Source organism: Salminus brasiliensis, chromosome 6 (assembly GCF_030463535.1).
Source record: "Salminus brasiliensis chromosome 6, fSalBra1.hap2, whole genome shotgun sequence".
Classification (NCBI taxonomy): Eukaryota; Metazoa; Chordata; class Actinopteri; order Characiformes; family Bryconidae; genus Salminus; species Salminus brasiliensis.
In genome coordinates, this window is record NC_132883.1 from 3,243,811 (window position 1) to 3,266,858 (window position 23,048).

At 46.4% G+C, this 23,048-nt stretch overlaps 2 protein-coding genes across 4 annotated transcripts in view; one reads left to right on the forward strand and one right to left on the reverse strand.

Annotated features, from left to right (window-relative positions):
- mknk2b (MAPK interacting serine/threonine kinase 2b) overlaps positions 1-23,048 on the reverse strand; it is a 318,007-nt gene that overhangs the window by 109,515 nt on the left and 185,444 nt on the right. The gene's annotated exons all lie outside the window — the stretch shown is intronic.
- Positions 1-23,048, forward strand: part of adamts10 (ADAM metallopeptidase with thrombospondin type 1 motif, 10) — an 81,261-nt gene that overhangs the window by 15,886 nt on the left and 42,327 nt on the right. For all 3 annotated transcript variants that reach the window (XM_072681330.1, XM_072681333.1, XM_072681331.1), the window contains exons 2-9: positions 539-887; positions 6,854-7,215; positions 11,496-11,655; positions 12,243-12,445; positions 13,193-13,276; positions 17,220-17,365; positions 20,240-20,283; positions 22,018-22,123. In XM_072681330.1, coding sequence (XP_072537431.1) covers positions 794-887; positions 6,854-7,215; positions 11,496-11,655; positions 12,243-12,445; positions 13,193-13,276; positions 17,220-17,365; positions 20,240-20,283; positions 22,018-22,123 — 1,199 coding nt within the window. In that variant the 5' untranslated portion in view covers positions 539-793. The remainder of the gene's footprint in view (positions 1-538; positions 888-6,853; positions 7,216-11,495; positions 11,656-12,242; positions 12,446-13,192; positions 13,277-17,219; positions 17,366-20,239; positions 20,284-22,017; positions 22,124-23,048) is intronic.

Consider the following 23,048-nt stretch of genomic DNA (forward strand, 5'->3'; position numbering starts at 1 on the left):
ACCCTATCCCCTCCATCTTTTCTATGTCCTACTCCTTTTGCCCTACTCACTACATCAAATTTTTTTACACCATACTTGCTACACCCTCCTCCTCACACCTTAGTCTCTACATCCTCCTACTTATGCCCTGCACCTTACTCCTTACACCCTACCCCCTACTTTCTATACCTTACTTTTTACACCCTACTTCTTGCGCTCTACCCCCTACTCCCTGTCCTCTGTACTCCTTATGCCCTATTCCCTTCACCCTAAACTAAATCCGAACCCTAATCCTGATCTTTAACCCTAAATCCTAACTCTTAAACTTAACCCCAACCCTAAAAATGAACCCTAAACATTAACCCTTCCTCCTAACCCAAAACCTTGAACCCTAAGCTAAATCCTAACTCTTAACCCTAACCCTAATCCCTTAACCCTAGTCCTAAACCATAATGAACAGAGTGTACACTACAGTAACTGCTAGTGTTCCTAGGGTTGTCTCTCTGTGCTCTGCTGTGTTTTGATACTGAACCTGGTCCTGTTTATCATTCCGGTTTAGGACCCTGAACATTCTTCCCACGGACTGACGGAAGCGGATACACGGACGTGCGACCTGTCTGGAGTTAAACACACACACACACACACACACACACACACACACACACACACACACACACACACACATATACCAGCACAGGACTCCTGCCATGGCTCCAGAATTTAGCGCGTCACTCTGGTGAGCGGGGGGCGTCCCAGGCAGAAGAGATGGTGGGACGGAGGGCCGGGCACCTCATTGAAGCTAGCTGTAGTAACCATGGAAACGGTGTGGAGGACCTTGGCGTGTGTTGGGGTCATTGCCATGGTGTTCGCTGGAGTAGGAGAGAGTACCTCAGCTCAGGACGGCCAAGGTAACTATCACCACCCCCCCCACACCTCCCCCCACCAAGCATCTGTATACCTGTATACCTGTATACATCTGTATATACACCATATGTGTCCAAAAGTATGTGGACACTGGATCTCTCCTGCTCCTCATTTCTTCTGAGATCAGATGTATTAATAGAGAGTTCGCCACCCCTTTGCTACAGTAACAGCTTCTACTCTTCTGGAAAGGCTTTATACTAGATGTTGAAGTATTGCGGTGAGGTGGATTTGATTGCATTCAGCCCCCCAAGAGTATTAGTAAGGGCAGGTTCTGGTGTTGGATGATTAGTTCTGACACTCCAAAGCGTCCCAAAAGTACTGGACGGAGCTCCAACACTCCAAAAGTACTGGATGGATGAACTTTTCAGGAAACTCTGATGTGTTGGAACATTGCTGTGAGGGTTTTTTGATTGCATTCAGCCCCAAGAGTATTAGTGAGGTCAGGTTCTGATGTTGGATGATTAGTTCTGCCACTCCAACTCATCCCAGAGGTATTAGATGGAACCCTATCACTCCAAAGGTATTGGATGGATGGTCTCGTCATTCAACACTGCTGTGAGGATGATTTGATTGCATTCGGCCCCAAGACTATTAGTAAGGGCGAGTTCTGGTGTTGGATGATACGGTCTGACTCTCCAAAGCATCCTAAAAGTACTGGATGGAGCTTCAACACTCCAAAAGTATTTGATGGATGAACTTTTCAGGAAACTCTGATGTGTTGGAACATTGCTGTGAGGGTGATTTGATTGCATTCAGCCCCAAGAAGTATTAGTAAGGGCGAGTTCTGGTGTTGGATGATATGGTCTGACTCTCCAAAGCATCCTAAAAGTACTGGATGGAGCTCCAACACTCCAAAAGTATTTGATGGATTAATTTTTAGGAACATTGGAACATTGCTGTGAGGATGATTTCATTGCATTCGGCCCCAAGAGCGTCAGAGAGGGCAGGTACTGATGTTGGATTGTTCCAACTCATTCTAAAAGTTAGTGAAGGATGGATCGAGCATGATCACTCTGAAGAACGCAGCTCTCACTGTGGGGCTTTATACCCCTCTAGCCCGCACTGTTCATTGGACACAGCGACCTTAGGCTCAGGCCCTTCTAAGGCCTCCCTTACTATTATCAATGCTTATCTATGCAGATTATACAAGCTGTGATATCATACAATTGAAAGTAGCTGAGTTATCAAATTAGAAGGAGTGTCCGGACACTTTTTTTTTATCTAAATTTACTCCGAACATGTTTGTCCGAACTGTAATGATACACTACCCTGGGTGTTTCTGTGCTTATTCTGAATGTTGCCTAATAGGAAGCCAGTCAGACACGAATTTGGCGGATGCTTGTTTAAACAAGCGGGCGGAGAAATATGCAGACATGCCACAGTTGGCATCAGCGTCGTGCTTTTCCTTCCATCTTCCTCGTCCTATAAATAGCTAAATAATGAGGTTAGCTGCCGTTCTACCAGCATTATGTCACATAGTTACTTGTGTGCAGGGTACCGGACTGTGAGCTCAGCCTACGGCGGACAGGCGCTTCGCAGTCTCATAACCTGAGCGTGCGACGGTTCTCCAAGAGGGCGTTAGGAATAGGCTTGGTTTGGAGTTGCGGACGGGGGCCCTGTGGCTGCCGTGGCCTCGGTTCTGACTGACTTCTCAGCCTGGCATGCAGGAACGCACTCTCTTCCACCAGTCTGGGTCTGGCCATGACTGGATACAGCTGTTGCACATCTGGAAGAGAGATAGAGAGAGAGAGTCAGACAGACAGACGGCTGCTCTCTTCCCTGCTCACTTTGTCTGAGCACAGAAGCTTATATTGATTAAGCATTCCAGAGTAACAGTACTGACCTAGGAACAGCTTTGAGCGCCCCCTTATGGACAGCTGTACACAAGCTGGGAGAAGCTCCAGAAGCTTGATCTGAAGGTGGAGCAGTATGTGGGCTGAGGTGGTGGAGTAATACTACAGGATTTTACACTAATATGACTGTATGGGTTCTGCAGCGTTACACAGTAGCAGCTCTGGAGAGAGGTTCTCCTCCTGCAGCTCCACCACCAAACCTCCATACAGTGCAGTAGCAGCAGCAGCGTTCCGGCCTGGAGTGGGAATGACGGAGAAGCCGTTCTCCCCCTGTTACAGTCAGTGGAGCACCAGCATGATCCTGAAGCTGCTGTTTTAAGCTAGAACAGATACAGATGGTTACTATAGCAACTGCCAATGACTGTACTCAATGAAATGCAGTACGCTTTAAAGCATCTTTCTGCTCTCTTTGGCTCCCCCTACAGTTGGGGAGAGTAATTTACTTTCACTCCACTGCAAGAAATACAAATTGCATCATAATTATTTAAAGCTACAATTTGAAGCTAAAATCGCAACAGGACGTTCATGACGTTTTTGTGACTTGGTAACCCAGCAGTAACAGTGGCTACAAAAGCGTAGGTTGTGTTCTGCTCTGAAAAAAAATGTAGGGAGTAGGATGTAAGGCCTAGGGAGGTGTGGAGCAGTAAAAGAGCTGTGTTCTCTGGAATGATGGATGGTGGAGCTCCATCCAATACGTCTGGGAAAAGTTGGGGAGTTGGGATGACCCTGGGATGACCCTGACCTTACTAACGCTCTTGTCACTGAACGCAATCAATCAAATCCGCACAGCAGTGCTCCAGTTCCAAAATCTAAAAATCCTCCCTGGACAGTAGAGACAGTTACTCCAACAAAAGCTGGATCAGCTCTTTTTTAATTCCCTTAAATTATGAATAAACACTGAACGAGCAGATGTCCCAATACTTTTGTCCATTTCATTTATTTTGATGTCGCATACTGGATCCGACTACCACGTTTAAATCATGAACCGCTTCTCTCCAGGGCCAGTAAGAGTGCTGATCTGAGGCCAGCGATCCTCTTTCACACTCTAATTAATGCAGTAATGCAGTTAGGTGGACGAGTCCAGTGGGCCGGGTCCTACCTCAGCGCCCCCGCTTCTGAGAATAGAGCCACTAAATCTAATCTCCCTCTCTTTCTATTTCCTTCCACATCCAATTAAGGTCCGCTTTACTCTCAGGCCCTCTAGCATAAACCCCGCTCCTAGACGGCGCGCACTGCCAGTTTGTTTGGAATAAAGGTGAGCACTATACGGTTTTATGGGGCTCCGTCTGTGGAGAGGGGGACGGGGGGCTTCCTGGATGTCCCCTTGGGCCTTTTCATGGAGATTAAAGCAAAGATCAAAGGCTTCTATAAATAAATGGGGCTCCCTGGATGGGCTGGAGCAGGGAGTGGCCCTTCCGTCCATTGTGCTTCAGTGTTTAGTCAAGACAGAGCTGGGCCTGTGCAGTGGTGGTCCAAGCTTTGTCCTGGGGGGCTGTATAATTACACTCGTTCTTCCAGATTCTTATTCTGTGCTGGATCAGCAGGTTAGGGCTCTATGTGCTAAATAAGGGTATGTTTACATTATGGGATTCAAGCGGCACAAATCAGACAAGGCCCGGTTCCTGAGTCTATGCTCAATTCATGTCCCGGAACCCGGTTCCATGGCCTGTCTCTCACTGCAGGACCAACCAGATCTGATTTCAATTGAACTGATTCATTTGACTGTGGAGGCATTTCCTAGCATCTCCACATTGGTTACCGTAGTAATGGCGACAGAAACTAGACGAAATGGACACAAGTATTTGGACACCTGCTTGAAAAGTATATAAAAAGGTTATCCTGCTTCTGTTGGAGTGACTTCTGTTTGGCTTGAAGCAAAAAAAGGCGTACATTTTGGTGTAGCATTGCTGTGAGGATTTGATTGCATTCAGCATCAACAACATTAGTGAGGTCAAGATGTTGGATGAGGATCACCACCCAGTTCTTTCACTGCTCCACAGCTCAATGCTGGGGGGCTTTATAGACCCTCTAGCCCACGCCTGGCATTATTAGGCAGCATGGAGCCAATAGGTTCATGATGTTTATCTGCTCCAGAGAGTCCTATTCTATTGGCAACATTTCTCAGCAGGAACTAGACAAGCTGTGTGTGTGCCTTAGTAGCTGAATGCATTAATTTGAAGGGGTGTCCACAAACGTTTAGACATAGTAGTAGTGTGAGTGTCCTGATACCCGCCTCATTCAGGACACCTCGCATGACGCTCCGGACCGAGTCAGTGAAGAAGGTGGAGGGGGTGGAGTGTTAGGTCAGAAGGGCACTCGCTGCAGGCCTCTCCGAGGTGTTGAAAGTCCAGTAAAAGCACATGTTGGGCTCTGAAGCAGCTGCTCTCTTACTGATCGCACAGGCCGATCGGACGGCTGCGTCCGAGCAGATTCTCGCTGTGGAATCTGAGACACTCTGACAAGAACCAAACTGTGCGGTTCTAGATAATGACTGACTGGGTCAGAACATCTCCAGAACATCAGGCAGAGCAGGTCTTGTGGGGTGTTCCCGGTATGCAGTGGTCAGTACTGACCTACCAAAAGTGCTACCGTCGAACCGGCGACAGGATCATGGGCGTCCAGGGCTCATTAATGCTCATGGAGGTGCGTATTGGTACCCGATAATACAGGACACCTTCAGAGGTCTTGTGGAGTCCATGTCTTGATTGGTCAGAGCTATTTTGGCAGCATGAGTGGGATCTAGTCAGTATTTGGCAGGTGCTTTTAATGTCAGATGACCGGGGGGGGGGGTTCCTAGATGGTTCTTGACTTGGACATGCAGTTTGGACTTATTAGGTTAGATTTTTTTTACCAGAGCAAGCCTTAACCTCACACAGCCCTCGTCCCCAGCACTGTGGGCCTGGACGTGGGCAGGATCGTCTCGTAGTTGTGCTCTGAGCTCGTTTAAACTGGCTTTGGCTTTGGATAAACAGCAGCTGAAATCTTCATTTCAGTCCAGAGGCACTGGCATGCGTTCTCCGCTGTGAAGATGATCTGAGCATCTGAAGGCATTAAGGGCAGCAGTCTGTCGGAGCTGTTGGTGTGTGTTGCAGCAGTGACCTCTCCCCCTGGGTGCAGCGTTTAGCGTGTGCGCTATTGGGATAATAAATCTTCGGCCCCACTGTGGAGAGCAGGAAGTATAAGATTTCAGGGTTTCCGTGGAAACGGGCAGCTCTCGGGCCTCTTGACCGTTAGCTTTTGGGTCTCTCTGTGAACTCTACTGCTCCCTAACCACACGCTAAGGGTGTGTGGCTCCAGGAGATCATTTCAGCTTCGCCTTAGTTCCAAGTAGCTGTGGTCAAATAGCTCTGCCAGTGGTCAGGAACACCTATCAAGCTGTCAGGCCTTGTTTGTGTTGACTTAGCTGATATTTATCCCTCGTTTTAATGAGTTCGGAATGAGGTCGGGAGCCTTGAGCGGCATCCTACTTGGGGGGCCACCACCCACGACCCAAAGCCATCTACTGTTTCATATACACAGTCATAGCAGAATATTATTCAAATCTAATAGTGATAGATAACCTTGCTTGGCTCAGATGACACTAGCGACACTATCACTCTGGAACAATCGCTGTCGATCCCATCTGGCATCAGTGGCCTGTAGGGCACCACTTTTATGCCGTTGCGAGAAGTCCTTAAGAAGGGGTTTCCGGGATGCTACCACACCCTTCACCCGGTTTACTATCATCATCATACCCTTTAGGACATCAGTCAAATCTGCACTCTGCTACAACTGACTGGTGTGCTCGCTTAGCTACTATACATACAGTAAATCCTGTCTGCTGGCATCTGTGACGTCCCGGGCCGAGTTCATTCCAAACCAGGGATGGTCATAATATTTGGATATGACTGTGACAGCGGGCGAAGGGTGGTAGCGTAGGTAGGGTAGGATATTCGGTATAACAGTGGTGCCACATGGGTCACTGGTGCCAGAGGGGAACGACGACTCACGACGACGCACAGAGTGGTACAGAGCAGTCAACTCGCCACTGATTTGGCGTCATCACTCACTACACTGACTGTAACTCAGTTCGTCTCCTGTCTCCTGTTCACCCCCAGCTGCGTTCCTGTCCAGTCTGGATCAATATGAGATCGCCATCCCAATCCGCGTGGGCCCTCAGGGGGAGGTACTGGACAAGGAGAAACCCTCAGATGGGCACAGGAGGCAGCGGAGGAGCGCAGAGATGCCGCCGGAGACCCCTGACCTGCAGATGTATTACCAGCTGTCCACGCCCAGCGCCAACCTGTTCCTGAATCTGACTCTGCAGAGCGGGCTGCTCTCGCGGCAGTTTCGAGTGGAGTACTGGAGGAGGGGCCGGCTGGCCTGGAGTCACCCATACTCACCTGGCTGCCACTACGTGGGGCACCTGCAGCACCAGCCTCAGGCCAGCACTGTGGCCCTCAGTAATTGCAATGGCCTGGTAAGCTTTACACAACAGCTAATTAGAGTGTAGTGAGTCAGACAGTTTCTGCTGTCACGCAAAAAACATCTATTTCTCTATTAATATCTCTATTTTTATGTTTTTGATAAATTTATATATAATTTACACTAATTAATTAATTTAATTTATTATTATAATTTCATGCATACCCAGTCTGCTTAGGTCTAGAGGTGGTCTCATCCCGGTCTTAAACAAACTCTGGTTCCAGTTTGTTTGTGGCGAGAACGTGATCTGACCTCGATCTGACCCAACTATCAGGTGTACCCCACAGGTTTGAGCTAAACGGCTCCCGTAGCCAAGTGCTAACCTAGCATACCAGTGTATCTCTGCTGTTGCAGAACACAGGAGCTTCTTCCTGTATGTACTTTCTTCACAGGGGTTGTGAGAATTTGTGTAATTTGGACCAGATCTACCAGCTATAGGTCTGATAACACCCTCTACACCGTTAAAACTGTGGATGAACCTCTTAAGGTGCTTTGAGGAACCTTTTTCTTGAAGGTTCCTCAAAGCACCTTAAGTGTCAAATTGAAGAATCTCCAAAAGTCCCTTAAGACTAAACAAGCTGTTTGCGTCTACGTCAGCAACAAGTGCAATTTAAAGTAGCTGAATGCATCCAAAAGAAAAAGGGGCGTCCACAAACATTTGGACATGTGTATTTCATGTTGGATTTTAGGAGGTATGTCTTGGATCATCGTCATGTTGTAGAAGTCAGCCAATCTTAAGCTTAGGTTACATTTTAGTGCCACTGGCTGCCGAGCAAAATGCAGCCACCTCCATGCTTAACAGTTGGTAAGGTGTTCTTTTACTGAATTGTACTGTTGATTTTTTTGATGTCAGTAGTCAGCAGTCCACAACTCTTTGAGACTTGAGACTTTGGACGTTGACTTTTGTGGTGAAGGTTTCTTGCAGATCATGCTTGTACAGGAGAATGGTGCACCACCACTGCTGTGTAGAGGCCTGGTACCTGGCCCAGGCCTGACGGGGCCTGGCAAAATATTGAACTTAGGGCCAAGTTTGGGCTGATTTTTCATATCAGTGTAAAATCCTGTTTGGATTCCTTAAGGAACTTATACTTTTAACAGTGCAACACACCAGACAGCTCCAGAGGAACTCGATAATTGGCACTGATGAGCCGAACCAGGTGTGCACGCTGAGGAAAGCCCGTGAGCCTAAGCTGGTCTTGTGGTTTTTGGCTGTTAGTTCCAGTAATATGCAGTAAATTCAGGTGTGTGTCATAGCAGGAGATGCACTAAACCTGTACGAAAAGATTCTAGCCTTTCCAGCACAGGTGCACGACTTGCCAATCAGCCTTTTTTCACAGTCTTTGCACCCTTCCTGGCTGTGACTCGGTGGCTGTCAGTGCAAGGGATGATACAATGCTCTTTAACCTCTTTCCCTTTCGCTCGTAAGAGGGTTTTCCGGGCCCCGACCTAGGCTCGGACAGGACAGCTGTTCCTGAGGCCATGGAGGTGCCAGCTGGTTTATCGCTCCATTCCAAAAACAGGTGTTATGGATCCTAATGATGGATTCGGTTTCAAGCAGGGTTCTGTGGGCATGCTCATTACCGGCCCAAGCCAGTATTGCACCTGCGTAAACAAAGGTTACCGAGCTGAGGCAGATGCCCGCTCATTTCAGCTCCCTCAAGATAAAAGGATTGACAGAAAGAGAGATACAGATACAGGCAGATAGCGTGCAAAGGTTTGGACACCCATGGCCCAGTGACACATTCAGTTGATCTTTGACACTAACAAACAAAAACAATACTACAAACTAATACAATGCACTATATGGACAAAAGTATTGGGACACCTGCCTTGTTTCTTCTTAAACCAAGGGTAAGAGCTAATCCTGCTGTTGTTGGAGTAACTGTCTCTACTGTCCAGGAAAGATGGCTTTCTACTAAGAGGATTTTGGAGGAGCACTGCCATGAGGATTTGATTACATTCAGTGACAAGAGCGTTAGTGAGGTCAGGATGCTGGATGATGAGGATCACCACCCCATCTCATCATTCCCAACTCCCCAACTCATCCCAAAAGTACTGGATGGAGCTCCATCCATCATTCCAGAGAATTCCACAGTTCTTCCCCTGCACCACAGCTCAATACTGGGGGGCTTTATACCCCTCTAGCCCACCCCTGGTATTAGACATGGTACCTCTAGGTTCATCATGTTTATCCTTTCTTTCCAGAGAGTCCTATTCTCTAAGGACAAGACAAGCTGTTTGCGTCTATCTCAGCAACATGTGCAATTTAAAGTAGCTGAATGCATCCAAAAAGAAAAAGGGGCGTCCACAAACATTTGGACATATTGTGTATTTCATGTTGGATTTTAGGAGGTATGTCTTGGATCATCGTCATGTTGTAGAGGTCAGTCACTCTTAAGCTTAGGTTACATTTTAGTGCCACAGGCTGCCGAGCAAAATGCAGCCACCTCCATGCTTAACAGTTGGTAAGGTGTTCTTTTAATGAATTGTACTGTTGATTTTTTTTTATGTCAGCAGTTGGTCCACAGCTAAGGGTTTATCTAAGGGTTGTTTTGAGACTTTGAGACATTGGATGTTGACTTTTGTGGTGAAGGTTTCTTACTGATAGCTTTTTCATGTAGATCATGCTTGTACAGTAGAATGGAGCACCACTACTGCTGTGTAGAGGCCTGCTACCTGGCCCAGGTATTGAGTATTGAACTTAGGGCCAGGTTTGGGCTGATTTTTCATGTCTGTTATTACACTCAAGTTGGGCTTGGTTCTTTTTGGGTTCAGTTCTGGTTGAGTTCGGCTGGTTCGGCTCATTTGGCTTCTGCGTTATGCCTTTGCAGACCTCTACTCCTGGCATGGGACTGTACAAGCTTGGTGAAATCCGCTGTTAAATAAATACTAATATTATGCTGGATATGTTTGTAGGTCATTCGTCATAACCAGGCCATCAGAAACAGTGGAGATATTGACCATGTTCAGGAAGGCGTTAAGAAGCTCCCAGGATAATTACTGGTGGTCAGAGTAGCATAGCATAATTCAGTAGGGAATGAGCTGTGTGTCCATGTGAGCATCACTAAATTCATTACGGGATTACGTGCCCTTTGAAAGCAGCTTCAGCTTCAGGCTGGAGGAGCGAGAGAGCGAAGCAACACGTGTGCTGAACCCCGTGGCCTGCGGGCCTGTGGGCTCAGGGTGGAGGAAGTGCGGAAATATTGCATCTCCATAAAGTCCCACCGCAGCAGAACAGGAGTGTTGTTTGTACGGTCGTGAATTGACCGTGCAGGCCGTGTTACTCTCCCAGAGCGTCTGGCCTGTCCAGCTGCGGGGGCTGCGGGGGCTGCGTGGCCTCTGCTGACCTGTAGGGGGAGTGTAAGATCCTGTTTGTATTGAGGAAAAGTCTGATGACACTGCTGATGTGATTATCTTGTCAAAGGTTGTAGAGCATCCATCGTGGAAAATCGGATCGTCCCGGGAGACTGGAGAGGACACTGGAAACTGTTGATGCCATAAGCACTGGAATAAGAAGAAGTACTGCCAATAGAATAGGACTCTCTGGAGAAGATAAACATTGATGAACCTATTGGTGCCATGCTTCCTAATGTCAGGCATGGTCTAGAGGGGTAAAAAGAAAAAGCCCCCCAGCAGCATTGAGCTGTGAAGCAGTGGAAGAACTGTGTTCTCTGGAATGATGGTGTTCAGTCTAGTAGTTTTGGGATGAGTTGAGGTAAGAATGAGGCGAGGTGGTGATCATCATCCAACATCCTGGCATTCTCTGAATGCAATCAAATCCTCACAGCAGTTCTCCATGAACTCTAGTGGAAAGCCTTCTTCCCTGGACAGTAGAGACAGTTACTCCAGCAGAAGCAGGATCAACTCTTTTAGTACCCGTGATTTGGGAAGAAACAGTGAATGAGCAGGTGTCCCAATACTTTTGTCCATATAGTTTACTACTTGATGTACTCTCCAGACTCCTTAATGTGCAGGCTAGAGCTGGCCAGCTAAGACTTTGGACCTGAGCTGACCAATTCTTGTACCTTTTTGCTGGACTTACTTTCTTCTATTTCTTGAATTTTTGGGATCTGCTCTCCAGTGGCAGTCAGAGAAGGATGGGCTCCCAGTTTCAGGCTCGGTTTCTCTCAAGGTTTCTTCCTCTTGCTTTGAGAAGGTTCTTCCTCACCACTGTCGCCACTGACCTGGACCTTTTTACAGCAAATGCCTCTTATCTTAAGTCATAGAAATGCTCAATAATGTGGACGTGGACGTGTAACCCACTTGCTCTTTCAGCAGGGGGTGATTGTAGCTGGTGGAGAGGAGTACCTCATTGAGCCCTTGGTTTCTGCTGAAAACCACACCAGTGTGGACGGGAGAGAAGGGCGTCCCCACGTGGTGTATAAAAGATCGTCCCTGCGTCACCTGTACATGGACCAGTCCTGTGGAGTCATTGGTAAGATGGGGTTTCTAATCCTAAAATCTGACCATTAGTCCCCCTGGACTAGTGATCCTGAGATCAGACAGCGATATGATCTGTCAGGGCAGGTCAGATGACAGGTTAGCATGGCTAGTGTTGAGGTCTGTCAAACAGACACCTTAGAAGCTGCTTTGGAAGGAGCAGCCTAAAGTTTGAGCACATTAAAGTAGGCCCAGCGGAATGAGGCGCTGTCATAATGACCAGAGGGTCGCTGGGTCATCCGAATCTGGGGCATGCTGCTGGCCATCGGCAGCCAGAGCCCTGGATGAGCACAATTGGCCTTGCTCTATCCAGGGTGGGTAGATGGTGCTCTCTCTCCCAAAAAACCCTCTCCAGTGCGGTGCTGGCTGCATTGGCTGGCTGCATGTGTCTCAGAGGGGGCATGCGTTGTCTTTAACTTCACCAGTGTGGGGCAATAGGGGGAGAATATGTACAGGATCCAAATTGAATCCAAATTGAATCCAAAATCAGTTTTGTTTGGTTTTGTTCTTCCATAATCAACCTGGATGTCCAGTCAGTGCCCAAGATATCTACAAGGTCTTTATATTCTCTGGCTGTTTCAGATGAAAAACCCAACAAAAGCTTCGGTTGGTGGCAGCGAACCATCAAACCCTCCCCCAACCAGATGGGCCGTGGCCAGCTGCCGCTGAAGCGCTCCGTTAGCCGCGAGCGCTATGTGGAAACGCTGGTGGTGGCAGATAAGATGATGGTGGGATACCACGGCCGGCGAGACATCGAGCAGTACATCCTGGCCGTTATGAATATTGTAAGTTTCAATTCTCCTGGTTCCTTCCACAGTTTCTTCTTCCTGTTAAGTTTGATTGCTGTCTAACAGAAAGCCTCTGTGGTCTGATTGTTGAAGCGAAGTTCTGCCTCTCAGAGGCCTGAGGAACTCTAGGATGGGTGTAGCTCAGTCCTGTTTTCAAGTCTTCAAGTGGTTCTTTGAGCAATACCATAGACAAGCCACCATCAAAGTGGGTCAGGCTTACATCAGCATACCCCTGACCGATCACATGACTAACATGGCTACTCCCTCTATTTGAGTCTGACCTACACCCAAACCCTGCAAGCTAAAGGTTGAGCTGCGACTTAGAGAACAGCTGCCCCATGTGCCCTGTCGTCTCTGACATCCGGCACCCGGCACCTCGGGACGAGCGAGAGGTCCCAACGCAGACACCCATTGCCGGGGAGATCCACTGCCCGCTGCCCACTCGTTCCCCGTCCTACTGGCAGGGCATGTCAGCAGGTGGGATGGCGAGGCGTGCAGGGTGGCGTATCTATGTCTGGGCTGGTAACTCTGTTCCAGATATCAGAACCCCAGTAAACCCTAAAGACCTGTGAAATCACAACCCACAGTTAGAATTTAAGTGAGTTCAAGCTGATGAGTTCAAGCAGGCTCTTCTCAAGGCACGTCAGGCCTCAGCTGAACTGCCTGCTGAACTGGTTAAAGTGTCAAAGTGAGAGAGATGGCTCTTTTTTTAGACTGGTCTTTTCTTGTTTCCCTGGAGGTCAGGTTGCCAAACTGTTCCAGGATTCTAGCCTGGGGAACGCAGTGAACATTGTGGTGACTCGACTGATCCTGCTAATGGAGGACCAGGTAAAAACATACACACATTCACATGTTGCTTACCGTGTACAAGGCCCACTGGAGCATTGTACAACAAAACCCCTTCCAGTACAACCAAAATCCCTCCCAGTACAACCAATACTCCTCCTTTTGCAACCTAAACCCCTCCTAGTACAACCAATACTCCTCCCAGTACAACAAAACCCCTCCAAGTACAACCAAAATCCTTCCCAGTACAACAAAACCCCTCCAAGTACAACTAAAATTTACATTTACATTTATGGCATTTAGCTGATGCTCTTAACCAGAGCGACTTACAAGGTAACTCGTATTACAGAGGAGGGTCAGTGTAGTGTTAGGAGTCTTGCCCAAGGACTCTTATTGGTGTAGCGCAGCATAGTCACCCAGACTGGGAATCGAACCCCAGCCTCCCACATGGTGTGGTAACTCAGTGGCAGGTAGTGGTGTTATCTGTTGCGCCACACCAACCACATCCTTCCCAGTACAACAAAACCTTTCCCAGTACAATCAATACTCCTCCTATTACAACCAAAACTCCTCCAAGTCCAATATACCCTCTATACCCTCCCTATATACTTGCTATACCCTCCCGATATATTTGCTATACTCTCCCTATATACTCGCTATACTCTCACAATATACCCTCTATACTCTCCCTATATACCTGCTATACTCTCCCAATATACCCTCTATACCCTCCCTATATACTTGCTATACCTTCCCTATATATTTGCTATACTCTCCCTATATACTTGCTGTACCCTCCCTATATATTTGCTATTCTCTCCCTATATACTCGCTATACTCTCCCAATATACCCTCTATACTCTCCCTATATACTCGCTATACTCTCCCTATATACCTGCTATACCTTCCCTATATATTTGCTATACTCTCCCTATATACTTGCTATACCCTCCCTATATATTTGCTATACTCTTCCTATATACTCACTATACTCTCCCAATATACCCTCCATACTCTCCCATTATACCCTCTATACTCTCCCTATATATTTGCTATACTCTCCCTATATACTCGCTAATATAATAATATATGCCCTCTTTACTCTCCCAGCATACTGTGCTTCTGTCCCACGTCCCTTATCTATTACTGCAGTGGAGATTTAGCCTAACAGTGGTTGGTTGTACTGTGCAGCCTCGTATTGGTATAAGTAAGATGTGGTTGCATTTCGAGCAGTTTAAAAGACTTTCTGTACTTAAAGAGGACCTAAGAAGCCCTGGATGGTCCCTCAGGACTGGTTTGAGGGCCACTTCTTTAGGGACCTGGGGAAGTGTTTCCTCTAGGGCATCAAAGAGCCACTATGTTTAAAAGAGTGTAGTGAAAGCAGTGATGGAGGCTGAGGAGAACTCTGCCTGTATAAGCGAGGTCATTAGGACCAGCACGTTCTCTCAGCCCTCGTGCTCTGAAAAGCTTGACAAATACAGCCCCTAGAGTTTATGGCCCTCTCAAAGAACTCCTTGTTTGTTCATTCATGGAGCTTAAGTGTCCTTCCTGAACGAGCCTCCACAGACAGTCCCCGTAAGTCCAGTCTGTTCACCGTCCCGCTGTATTGGGTGCGGCACAGACCCTGCCATGACTGCCCTGGTTGTTTAATGTGACCTGTTACTCCACCCACGCGTCCACCAGAAGCATTGAAACGGGATCCAGACTGAGCTGCCAGTGTTTTAATAAGTGTGTGTGTGTGTTTATATGTGAAAGAGTGTGTCTTTGTGTCCAAAAGTATCCAGACACCACTTATAATTAGTGTGTTTAGAAGGTCACCATCACTAACTGCAATCAAATCCTCCTCACAGCAATGTTCAAAGCTCTAACATCAATGCTTCCTAAAAGACAAGAGGCTGGTACTTCCATAAAGGGGGATACACTGCCAATGTAAGCCCTGGATTCCAGAAAGTGAGTATGTGTCTACAAACTTTTGGACATGTAGTGGACAAAAGTATTGGGACACCTGCTCAATCAGTGTTTCTTCTCAAATCAAAGGTATTAAAAAGAGTTACTCCTGCTTTTGTTTTACTGATTGTCTCTACTGTCCAGGAAGGCTTTCTACTAGATTTTGAAAGACCATTACTGTGAGGATTTGATTGTATTCAGCCACAATAGCGTCAGTGAGATCAGGATGTTGGATGATAATCATCCACAACTTCCCAACTCATCCCAAAATTATTAGATGGAGCTCCACCACCATCATTCCAGAGAACACAGTTCTTTCACTGCTCCACAGCTCAATGCTGGGGGCGTCATACCCCTTTAGAGCCCACGCCTGGCATTAGGCAGCACAGGGCCAATAGCTTCATGTTTATCGGCCCCAGAGAGTCCTATTAGACAAGCTGTCTAGTGTGTGTGCATTTGCACATCTGTGTCAGCAATGGGTGCAACTTAAAGTAGCTGAATGCATTTATTTGAAGGGGTGTCCACAAACATTTGGACATTTGCTGTGTGAGTGTGTGTGTGTGTGTGTGTGCTAGAGAAGTGTAACTGCGCTGTATCCACTGCCCACCCTGCTTGGAGCGCTAGCGACAGTGCTGGCCTCTCAGGGTCTCTGTAACAAGCAGGTGGAGTTTGAGACGGGGTGGGGTGGGGTGGGGGTGGTCTGTAATCATGTGCTATCTATTCCAAATCACACACAGCCCAAAATACCCCCCTCCCACACACACACACACACACACACACACAGACAAGGGTCTGTAACTTGTTCCACCTCATGTGGTCTGATTACCGATGGCACTGAGGTCATTCTGCTGGTTTGGGCTCGGGGTGTTATTATTATTGCACAGTGTGTTGTGGTTGAGATGGGGCTAAAAGTAGCCTGTGTGTAGATGGGAACACCACACACACACACACACACATACACACAGACTCCCCAGAAAGGAAACCCAGAGTGCAGTGCATTATGGGTAGAGATGATTATGGGTTATGTCAGGTTGTGCATTCCTGGGTTACGAGTGTGACCGAACTGCGGCCAGCAAAGCAGCTGAGCGAGAGAGAGAGAGAGAGAGAGAGAGAGCAGAGAGAGAGAAGGAGAGAGAGAAAGAGAAGGAGAGAGAGAGAGAGAGCAGAGAGAGAGAGAAGGAGAGAGAGAGAGAGAGAGAGAGAGAGAGAGAGAGAGAGAGAGAGAGAGGAGAGAGAGAGAAAGAGAGAGCAGAGAGAGAGAGGGAGCAGAGAAGAAGGGAAAGTGGAAAAGACAAAAAGTGAGGGAAAGGGGGAGAAAAAGAGAAACTGGCAAAGAGAGAGTGAGAGAGAGAGAGGAAGATGGAAGAGAGAGATAGAGAGAGAGAGAGAGAGAGAGAAAAGGGGGAGAAAACAAGAGCGAGAGTGTGTGGAAAGGACAGTGAGAGAAAACGAGAAGTGAGGGAGTAAAAATTCTAGAGAGAGGTAAAGAGGCAGGGAGAAAGAGCGAGAGAGAGAGAGAGAGAGAGAGAGGGGAAGAGAAGAAGGGAGAGAGTGAGAGTCCCAGAGAATGGTAAAAAGGAAGAGAGAGAATGAGAGAGTGCAAGAGAGAGAGAGAGAGAGAGAGAGAGAGAGAGAGAGAGAGATATTCTACTGAATCCGTTCTTCCCTCCACCAGTGCAACATTCCCTGTGCCACTGGCTGCAACGCAACCCACAGCATGATCTAACCACTCCCATGCTGAACAGTTGGAGGGGTGTTCTTTTCATGGAATTCAGCATCGCTGTGTTGTCACTATATTTGATGTTAGCATGTGACTTATGTTAGCACAGGGCTAATGTTTCAGTTTTGATTGGGATAGCTTTTTTTCTGAAATACTGTTCTTTTATAATAATTGATAGTTTACTAAATGAACTTTTCAGCCCCTCCTTATTTTTATATATCAAATCGAGACTCTATGGTATCATTCAAAAAGCTAAGACTATCAGCTGGTAGCTGAGCTTGATGTTCTCACTGTGTGGTCCTGTTCTCTGATTGGCAGCCCACCCTGGAAATAAACCACCACGCAGGGAAATCCTTAGACAGCTTCTGCAAGTGGCAGAAATCCATCCAGCACCGGAGCAACCATGGAAACGCCATTCCCGAAAACGGCATCGCTCACCACGACACGGCAGTTCTCATCACGAGGTTTGTTGATCTTGGCCGATTTCACCAGTTGGAGTGTTTCGCCAGTTTAGATATAATAATGTAATAAATGGACATCAGCTTTAAGAGTTTCCTGTTGTCATAGTTACCCTTTATCTGCAGTGCCAGGAAAGTGCAAGTATGTACACACCTTTCATTGGCTCTTGACGGCTGTTGAAACAATGTAACGTTTAATGCGCTCTGATTGGTCTCACACAGGATCGGGAGGCCAAAAGTCACAAAAGTCCTGCCAATAGAATAGGACTCTCTGGAGCATATAAACATGATGAACCTATTGGCACCATGCTTCCTAATGCCAGGCGTGGACTAGTAGAGGGGTATAAAGCTTCCCCAGCATTGAGCTGTGGATCAGTGGAGGAACTGTGGAATGGAATGATGGAATGATGATGGTGGTGCTTCATCCAGTACTTTTGGGATGAGTTGGGGAAGATGAGGTGGGGTGGTGATCCTCATCCAACATCCTAACCTCACTAACAGTCTTGTAGCTGAATGCAATCAAATCCTCACAGCAAATCTAGTAGAAATTCTTCCTCCCTGGACAGTAGAGACAGTTACTCCTACAAAAGCAGGAGAAGCTCATTTTTAATACCCTTGATTTCAGAAGAAACAATGAATAAGCAGGTGTCCCAATACTTTTGTCTATTTAATGTATTACTTTATAACTCAATTTAGATCCGTTGGGGGCCTCTGCAATCCAGTGGACCCCTGATGTGTCCCAGCAGCTAATTGTCGATGGGCTGAATCATGAGGGACTGAGCTCCACTGGTTTAAAGCCCAGTCAGGAGAGAACTGAGAGAGCTTTCAGACAGAAATTCTGCAGACGCCTCTCTCTCCGCTCTGCGCTCGCTCTGACTGATTTACTGCATCTTCATCCTCTTACATGCCTCAATTTAGGCCAAAAGTGTGTTTAAGTCTGTTTATCTCAACCTTGTGTTTGGCAGGAAAATGCTCTGGAGCAGCACACACACACACACACACACACACTGACACATGCATACCAGCACAGCTGTCTGAAATCTTGTTGGGTTTAGCCAGGCCTACGGAAACACTGAAGAATCTGAGATGGGGTCATTTAGGACAACAAGCAATGTAGAAGAGTCCGGTCACTTTAACTCTTTAAGAACTCTAAAACTAGAAGTGAGGTTTTAGTAGCCAGTGTGTGTGTGTGTGTGTGTGTGTGTGTGTTATCTGAAGAATGTGAAAGTGTCATGGAGAGCATTCTCTGCTTCCTGTTATTGTCCTGCCTCAGAGATGTGCCTCAGGACAGTGCTCAAGCAGTGGGGCGGTGCATTAAAGGGCCCATATGCAACATTTTCTTGTTTTCGTTGCACCCCTGAAGTTTAGTGGTGAAGTTAATGTGGGTTTATGGAACCAAAAACAATTATGAATAATAACATTTTTGCATGAACATTAATTTCAGGACTTCTTTATACCTTAGAATTAAACAGGCGTTTTTTTGTCACCGTGCCTTTAAGCCTGATATATGTAAATGAGGTCTTTTCTCATTGCCTGTTGTGTAATGTAGTCCAGGATTCAACACTCCTTTTAACTTCAGCCTGAATGGGTGGAGCCAAAATGGCAAACTTTTTTTTAACATTTTAAAAATGTACGTTTCCACAGAAACTAAGCCTGTGTTTGATGTTGTTTTTGTGATGTCACAAAAACCAGTGCATTTACTCATATCTATATATATATATAAAACACATTAGCTCCACCCACTGATACTAAAGTTATAAGGACTGTTTCAGCATAGACTATGTTTTGAACAAGGCACGAGGCAGGGCAGCCAATCAGCCATGAGGTCATTTACATATAGCAATCTTAAAGGCACAGTGCCAAACATTTTTACATATGTAAAGTTGTTATTTATTGGTTATTTGTTTATTATTTGTTATTATTTGTGTGATGTCACAAAACCCAGTGCATTTCCATATAATCTATGTAATTGTCATATAATTTATATATGTAACAAAAAATATATATATATACATAAATCTGTTCTTATACACTCTATAACACATTAGCTCCTCCTACTGATGCTTAGTTATGAATTATGAGCAGTGTTTCCGCCTGCTGTTTGAACAAGGCATCAGCCAGGGCAACCAATCAGCCAATCAACAGAGGTCATTTACATAATATTTTTTTCAGTCTTTCTTTATATATTAAACTGGTGGTCACTGTTCCTTAAAGACGGACATATCTAAACTAGGTCTATTCTGATTGGCTGTCCTGTAATGAGCCTCATTGAAAAAGCAGTCCAGGCTGCAACACTCACTCATAGCCTCAGCCTGAATGGGTGGAGCTAAACTGGCTGGCTGTTTTTGTGATGTCACAAGAACCAGAGCGTTTTCATATATCTATACCTATACATCCCACAGCACATTAGCTCCACCCACTGATGCTGAAGTTATAATGAGTGCTTTTTAAGAGAGGCATGAGACAGGACAGCCAATCAGCCAATCAACAGAGGTCATTTACATATAGCTGTCTTAAAGGCACAGTACCAAAAACACTCCTAACCTTTTATAGGATCGTTTTTTTCAGGCTTTTTTTATACAATAGAATTTAACTAATTTTCACTGCACCTTAGAGACTGATATATGTAAATTTGGACAGGCAATCAGAATAGGGTCATTTACATATGGCAGTTTTAAAGGCACAGTAACAACAATATGTCTTGTTTGATTGTTAATATTTAATATTTGTATAATAATTTAATTACGGTTGGGAAATGGACATATTTGTAGGTACACCAAAATATAATATAATAAAATAAATTATTATAAAATATATCAGAAGAAAATTTGCCTTTTTCTCTTACAGTAATCAGGTTGTGTTGTGTCTGTTGTGTTGTAGATATGACATCTGCATCTACAAGAACAAGCCCTGTGGAACCCTCGGTAAGATTCAGTACAGTACATTTACCACGAGATCTTTGCAGACTTTCATCAGGTTGCATTACAACTGCATTGAACTATGAGGTGCATTTGACGAGGTGGCGAGAAGGCGGGGCTTAAAGAGACGTGTAGAGGCCTGTAGAAAATAATGCTGGTGGGATCAGGACCCCAAAAAGAGGACTAGTCTGGGGGAAATAGATGACTCCAGGCTTGCTAATACGGCAGGAGCTGTGCTATCCTGTCATAGTGTGTGTCAGTAGGTACAGTTTCCATAGGCTGAAAGCACTATATGAGAAAATGCTCCCAGCAGAATGAGAGGTAGGATATTTGGCCTACATGATGGTATCAGAGTTTAGGAAGAATAATTAAGGTGTTAGTCCTTTATTTTATTTAATTTCCATTAAATTTGCATTGTACAATTTTCTAACACTCATCATATCATATCACTCAGCAAATCATAAGAGTGAGCTAAGGCTGTGTAATGAACCCAAGAAGAGCAGAATTACCATGAAAAACACATGAGCACATTAAAAATTGTGGGTCCGTGCTATAGGTCAGAGTGGTTCTAGCTCTAGAAGCTGCTCGTATGAAGCTGTCGAATCAGAATTTAATGACCACCCCAGGTTTGAATCGAACCCGGTCCATTTCATCACCTCCACTGACCATATAGGAGCACTGTGTAGCTCTATAATCCAGGCTGTATCCACCTGTTTCTCTGCAGACTCTGTTATCAGCCTCCTTTCACCCTGTTTGATCTTCAACGGTCAGGACCCCACAGGACTGACCACCACAGAGCAGATAAGTAGGATTTTGGTGGTGGGTCAGTCATTCTCAGCACTGCAGTGACACTTGATTGACATGCTGGTGGCGAGTGGATTAGCCCACCAACCAGAAATATCCAGCCAACAGTGTCCTGTGGGCAGTAGCGTCCTGTGGGCAGCAGCGTCGTGTGGGCAGCAGTGTCCTGTGGGCAGTGATGAAGGACTGAAGGATGACCAACACAAGCTGTGCAGCAGCAGATCAGAGAGCGTCTGTCTCTGACTTTACTCCTACAAGCTGGACCAATAGAGAGTGGACAGTGAGTGGACAGACAGACACAGTGTTTAAACACTCCAGCAGCACTGCTGCATCTGATCCACTACTCGTACCACCAGCCCAACACACACACAGACACTACTAACACACTCGCCACCAGCATGTCAGTCAGTCAGCGTCACTGCAGTGCTGAGAATGACTGACCCACCACCCAAATACTACAGCCTGCTCTGTGGTGGTCAGTCCTGTGGGGTCCTGACCGTTGAAGAACAGAGGCTAATAACAGAGCATTGCAGAGAAACAGATGGATACAGATGGGACTGAAGCGGCCTCCGCGCATCAGAGCCTGCAGTAGGTATGGTCACCCTACTCTAAGTATCGTGATATGATATTTATGCCGTATCGTCCATCACTACATTGACCATTTTCATATATCAGGTATCTAATATCACATTAATGACCCAATCGTCATCATCATCTCTCCTCTGTCCATAACAAAGCTAATTCCAGACTGAGTGGTAGTGTATGACCTGGTCCTTATCCCTGCAGTGTAGTCCACTGGAACTAATCCACTAATCATGTGTGACTCAGTCTTAGGCACAGTTTGGACATGCTAGTGAAGTACTGTAGTCCTGCACTTCGTTAGAACAGTAGCCAGTGTGTGTGTGTGTGTGTGTGTGTGTGTGTGTGTGTGTGTATCAGGTCTGGCTCCGGTCGGTGGAATGTGCGAGCCAGAGAGAAGCTGCAGTATAAATGAAGACATTGGGCTGGCCACGGCGTTCACCATCGCTCATGAGATCGGACACACGTGAGTCTGTTGTCTGAGCAGTGCTTTCTTTCCTCTCGCTCTCTCTTCCTCGTCCCTATTCCCTACTCCCTACTCCCTATTCCCTACTCCCTATTCCCTACTCCCTGCTCCCTACTCCCTACTCCCTACTCCCTATTCCCTATTCCCTACTCCCTACTCCCTATTCCCTATTCCCTACTCCCTACTCCCTACTCCCTATTCCCTACTCCCTATTCACTACTCCCTACTCCCTACTCCCTACTCCCTATTCCCTACTCCCTACTCCCTATTCCCTATTCCCTACTCCCTACTCCCTACTCCCTATTCCCTACTCCCTATTCACTACTCCCTACTCCCTACTCCCTACTCCCTACTTCCTACTCCTGGTGCTGAATTACAGAAGCTGTGGTTAATGTGTGCATTAGTGGTTCTACTCCAGCAGCGGTGATTGCTTTGACTGGGTCTCCATGCATTGCTAAGATCAGACGGTGGCGAAGACGCCGCTGCTGCTAAGTCTCTGGCTGCTGCCGGAATTGGAAGTTTGTTGGAGGCTGTTGGCATTCGTAGGTGGAGAATTGTGGTGTTTGGTGGAGAACAGTAGTGTTTGGTAGAGAACAGTGGTGTTTGGTAGAGAATTGTGGTGTTTGGTGGAGAACAGTGGTGTTTGGTAGAGAACAGTGGTGTTTGGTAGAGAATTGTGGTGTTTGGTGGAGAACAGTGGTGTTTGGTAGAGAATTGTGGTGTTTGGTAGAGAACAGTAGTGTTTGGTAGATAATTGTGGTGTTTGGTAGAGAACAGTGGTGTTTGGTGGAGAACAGTGGTGTTTAGTGGAGAACAGTGGTGTTTGGTGGAGAACAGTGGTGTTTGGTAGAGAACTGTGGTGTTTGGTAGAGAATTGTGGTGTTTGGTAGAGAACAGTGGTGATGGTGGTGAATGATGGTTTATG